The 5,702-nt window shown below is 54.7% G+C and overlaps 2 protein-coding genes across 2 annotated transcripts; both read left to right on the top strand.

Annotated features, from left to right (window-relative positions):
* Positions 1 to 192: 192 nt before the first annotated feature.
* On the top strand, positions 193 to 4,907 carry SARC_11399 (hypothetical protein; the record flags this gene model as incomplete). Its single annotated transcript, XM_014294516.1, has 2 exons — positions 193 to 1,406; positions 1,717 to 4,907. Coding segments are annotated over 2 exons (4,376 nt in total), but the record flags the coding sequence as incomplete, so codon positions are not given.
* A 6-nt stretch (positions 4,908 to 4,913) lies between these two features.
* Positions 4,914 to 5,318, top strand: SARC_11398 (hypothetical protein; the record flags this gene model as incomplete). The annotated part of the gene is made up of 1 exon (XM_014294515.1): positions 4,914 to 5,318. The coding sequence occupies one exon, from the start codon at positions 4,914 to 4,916 to the stop codon at positions 5,316 to 5,318; it is 405 nt and encodes a 134-aa protein (XP_014149990.1).
* Between the last annotated feature and the right edge of the window lie 384 nt (positions 5,319 to 5,702).

Here is a 5,702-nt window from a genome sequence, read left to right as displayed (position 1 = left end):
TATGTATGTATGTATGTATATACATATATATATGTGTGTGTGTGTATATATATATATGTGTGTGTGTGTGTGTGTGTGTGTATGTATGTACATGTATATGTATATGTTTACGTATATATATATATATATACGATACTAGTCGAGAAAAAAACTCGGTGTGCTACAATGTACATTTCCATCTTCTATCTGCAGCTATACACAGTGGAAACGACGTGCGACGAGGTCTTGACAGCGGTCAGACTTCTATCGCTCAGCAAACTCCCACGGAGACCGTCCATAGGCTGTCTCTATATCTATTAGATACTCCGACTCACCAACCGGGTGATACCACCATTCCACAGGACTATGTAGGGTCGTGCTCGAGATTGTTCGCAGACCACTGCACCTGTATCACTTGTTGTAACCTGCCACAGTTAGCATTAGAACCGTCGTCAAGTGTACCACAGACGACAGATGCGTGCAGGATGGAGCGAAGTACAATAACACACCCACACACACACCCACACACACCAGTACTACCACACCCACACACACCAGTACAACCACGCCCACACCCACAAGCACTCGACCCAGAATGTGTCCTCAACCCTGACCCCATCCCGGTGGCCGCAATCGTGCCGCCCGTGTCCCTCTGGAGGCCTAAAACCCCAAACCCAGGACAGTTGGGCAACGGAATGGGTCATGCGGAGATGATACCAGACCGCCAGGACGAGCAGACAGACGGCTTACAGGCAGTGGCTACGTCGAGTTGCAACTGGCAATGGCCTATACTCGCATCACAACCTGACTTACCACCAGTTGAATGGGTGCCCCTGTGTGGTACCGAACTTCTACAGCTAGTCTGTGCACCACAGACGACTGACCCACTTCCGGTACACACGGATAGTGGTACTTGGCCCATAGGGATTGGTAGTAGGGACGTGGGCAAGGCACTGGATATGCGCCTCACTGACGCAAATGCATGCATGGACACCTGTGACTCTGATGCGTGCATGGACACTGGCCTATACACCCACAGCACAGCGTATCTCAGTCTCAGTCCACAGCCTGAGCAGCGTGCTGTGTCAGAGGAGGCGCTGATCAACCTCATCCCACACTCAGGCTCCACCTCACCTGTACAAACGCCCACTCTGTTTGAGGTGTCGCCCATCGCAAGCACTGCGGAGTGTAGCATAACTCCCACACAAAGTGCACAGGGAGATCAGGTGTCTGCTATACCACCTACTGTGGGGTGTAGCGTATGGGGCTATCCCGCCGACACCTGCCTGGAGTCTGTACTGCTGGAAGGGCCTGTGTTCCGAATGGAGACATCACCTGTGCACACAGATGAGAGTCTCGTGAACACTCTGGCACGGACAGTGAGGCTGTTGCGAGATGTGGGCAATTGGTTGGAGACTGCAGAGCAGGTACTTGTGAAGCACTGAGTGGTGGATAACGTTGTGTGAAGAGTCAGAGTCTGGGTACGTTTATACCCGAGTGAGTGATATGTGTTAGCTAAAGTTATATGACCAAGTCAGAGTATTTGGGTACGTTTATATCCAGGCGAGGGAGATGCGCTTGTGTATGGGTGCCATTTAATACAATTGAGTGTACCGTTTGTAGCGTGTTGCCATCTGCTGCGACAGTCTATTAGTCCCTATCCTCCGCTGGCGTGTCCGCTAATACCTACCCATCACTATCTCTGGCTCAAACCACGTGTTCTCTGCTCATTGATAGGATTTGTCGATCGCGTTACAGAAGTGCGTTGACCAGTCGGCGAGCACTTTGCCTATGCTGTCAGTGTCGGATTTGCTATGCTCACAGACCACAGAGTGGGGCGGAGAGGTGCCAGATCTGCCCAAAGAGCCCGCCTTGGCATGTACATGCCCGCAGTTGCTATGGCAACCGTTCATTTTCCCACCCCAGGCACCTTCCATATCGGGACGTATACCTACTTGCAGAGGACTCACAACGCGTAGACACACCCCGGATAACCAGCCCCCGCGCAGTGAGCGCACACGGCCGCAACGACCTATCACTGACGCAAACCCCCGCGGTACCGAACATCACTACAATTTACGCAGACACCCCACCCCTGCGACCCAACCCCAGACAACCCAGTCGCAGGCGAGAGACACTCCAGACAGCCGTGACAGTGGGAGAGTGGGCTGTGGTCACTCTCTTGCAGTCCATGAGATGAATGCACCACAAGGCCGAACATCTCCCACCACGCCCACCCTGCGCATGAGTACGTGCAGGGCTGTGGCTAGCACAGGTGATAGTAGTCAGAACAGGGACGACGCCCATGTGCGAAAGGCGCTGAGACGCCGAAACAGTGCGAGGTATATACGAGAGCTGACAGCGGCTATGCTTGCCGACACGCCTGCCCAGCACGAGAAGGAGGGTGTGGGAGATGTGGAGGGAACACACACCACCGCCAAGAGAAAGTCTGTAAAGCAGCCACACTGCGAAGGTACGGTTGACAGCGACACTGCCGACCCTATCACCAACAGCAGCATTTTGGTCAGAAGTGCACCCACACGCGCCGAGACAGGTCCTCAGTTTTTGGACCGGTCGGACGGGACAATTGGTGGCCGGGGCACCAAGAGGAGGTGCTGTGAAAGCCCCAGTGAGTGGGAGGGGGTGGAGACACACTCGAAGAAGCGCAGAGTCTCACCACAACTGATCTCGGCTCAGCTGTTAGAATGCGATAGCACAGACGAACAACACACACACACACACACGCCACACCTCAGCTGTACAGCGTATGAGCCAGTCAAGAGAAATACACGAGTGCACACACAGGTGGCGGAGAAGGGTACAGGCAAGGCACACTCATATAGTGGGATATCCCTACGAATTACGGGGCTAAGGGCAAGTGCAACGGGTATTAAAAGGCTAAAGGACGAGATGACGGGAGACCCACGGACACTCGGCAAGGCAACAGCTAGCCACCGCACCACACACGCACATGCAACACACACGAACCCATGCACACCCACACACACACCACCTGCACGCACACACGCGCATACAACACACACGAACCCGTACACACCCACACACACACCTGCACGCACACGCGCACATACAACACACACGAACCCGTACACACCCACACACACACCTTCACGCACACACGCACGCACGGGCACGGGTCCAAGCCATCTGGCGAGCAAATGGCCAGCCACCTCACTGGAAAGGATACATGGTGACAAGGGGTGTGACAATGGGACAAGCGGAAAGGATGAGGAGAAAGAGAAGGCGAAGGAGAAGGAGAAGGAGAAGGTGCCGCTAAGGAACACGCGTGCGTGGGAACCACTGCACTCGACTTGGACAACAGAGACAGACGAGAAAACGGGCGAGGAAACGGACAAGGAAATGGATAAGGATAAGGATGCGGATAAGGATACGGATAAGGATATGGATACGGATAAGGATACGGATAAGGATATGGATAAGGACAAAGATAAGCAAATGGAAACGGAAAATGAGTCCGAGGACGAGTATGGGAATGAGATGGAGATGGACAAGGGACGGGCTGTGTGTATCCAGCCACCGACATCCCCCGCAGTGCGGCATGAGCCCAGAAGTTCGGTACCTAGCAGCTCCTACGCTTGCACACAACAGCAGCATCGACTGCCCCCGCCCCAACGCTGTGCACAGGAGATCAGAGGGCTGAGAGAGGACATGCTGGCAGACACGCCTGCACCTCGAGACAGGGGGGACAGGGCCGGTGGGACAGATGGGAACGCACCTGTTTATACAGGGCACGGTACACCCTCGCGCACACGGGCAAGGACCAGTCCTTTTGTCAGAGACGGGGCGGACACAGCTGTGAACGGAACAGGCGCTCAGAGCAACGGCGGTCCCAGCCCAAGCGGACGAGGTGCAGGGCAGGTGCACCCGCACAAACGAAGCGCTCGGGAGACACCCACGACCCACGGCACCACAGACACGCAGTCGCGTTTGCAAAGTGGGCGCACTCAACCAACTAAACCTACAGCTCACACCACACAGTCCCACACAGTGACCCCTGCACACACACTCCCCTCGTACCGCTCTACGCAATCACCCGCACACGTGTGGGGTAGCAGTGGGGCGTACAGCGTAAGACGAGGTGTGCGTCTGCGTCTGACGCTGCCCAGACACCGCGCAGAGACACACCACGGGACGACGGAGGATAGCGTTGATATGCGCACAGATACAACACAGACACCACGCAGCAGGACACACGTGGCTGAGATACCAACTACACAGGCAAGCATGGATGTGTGCACAGGGGTATGCACACGCACACGCACACGTGCACACACACGCGTGGTCACAGCCACAGCCCCTCCGGCGCCACAGCCAGGGACGGTTAAGGCGTGTGTGAGGGCAGAGAGGGATGAGACAGGCGAAGGGCGGATGGGAAGCACAGCTCATAACAGAGCGTATAGGGGACTGCTTATGTACTACACGGGGAAGGACAAGGTGCGCAGGCGTGTGCCAAGCACCTTGCCCTCGCATTATCGAGCCAAGCTACTGTCGCACATCAAGATAGACCCTACACATACCTATACATATACACATACACATGCACATACACACAACACGCAGCCACGGGCACAGGCATGGGCGTCTGGTGCTCTGAGCATGCACACCCTACGACAGCCCTGTAGCTACGCAACGGAGACAGGCACGTTACACCCCACGTGCACAGTACACAACACATGCAACACACCCAACACACCCAACACCCAGGCAATAGGTATGACGACGATGCAACGCACACGCGGAATGGCAGGGGAAGGTACGGACACAGAAAGTGGGGTAGGAGTTGACTCACATCCCTCTGAGCCATGGCCCTTTCCCCGCGGAGAGGTGCAGTGTCCCAAAACCCTGGCATGGGGCTGAAACGGACCTCAGCCAACATCAGGGCGTACAAGGGGATGTTCATGTACTACACGGACAGACACAACGTACGCCGGAGTGTACCGTGCACTCTGCCCCACCGCTACCGAGCCAAACTCTTATCCCACATCAAATGCCACACTGCACACACGCGCGCGTATGGGGTGGTGTTTATGCACAACCTACGACAGCCCTGCAATTATACGGCGGAGACAGGGACGTTGCAACACACGTGCGTAGTACACAATGTACGTGACACGCACAACCCGCATAGTATGAGCATGCTCATGGACCCAGCCTATCGAGCGCAGCGCCTGGCAGAGACATACTTGGCCCAGAATAACAGGTGGGATGGCCACAGTCAGGTCACACGGACCTTTGATCGCGTGGATGTGGCTGAGAAGCAGGAGGCGCAGAGACAGGGCTGGGGACGGGAAGGCTGAACGGGTGCATGGATAGGGCAGATGCTGTGGGGATAACCTCGACTTGTTATACGCAGCTGTTGTGTGCATAGTATGAGGAGAAGTATAAGGTGCTGTATGTATAGTATGAGGAGAAGTATAAGGTGCTGTATGTTTAGTTTGAGGATAGGTATAAAGGCGACTCCGTGTGCGATTGGGCAGTAGTGGATTGAGTCTGCGGCGGTGTACTGTTGCGGATGTATGGCTATGGCCGAATCGATGGATGATGTAGCTTCATAGTGTGTGTGTGTAGAGGGGTGATAGTAATGGTATGGGATTATAACCACAATTGAAAGAATATGTATGGCTGTAAAAAAGGAAACAGATGATCAGGGACGATAACAGGACACTATACACATAGTATAC

Source organism: Sphaeroforma arctica (genome assembly GCF_001186125.1).
Source record: "Sphaeroforma arctica JP610 unplaced genomic scaffold supercont1.1667, whole genome shotgun sequence".
In the NCBI taxonomy this organism is placed as follows: domain Eukaryota; class Ichthyosporea; order Ichthyophonida; genus Sphaeroforma; species Sphaeroforma arctica.
This window is presented reverse-complemented; position numbering and strand designations above follow the sequence as displayed.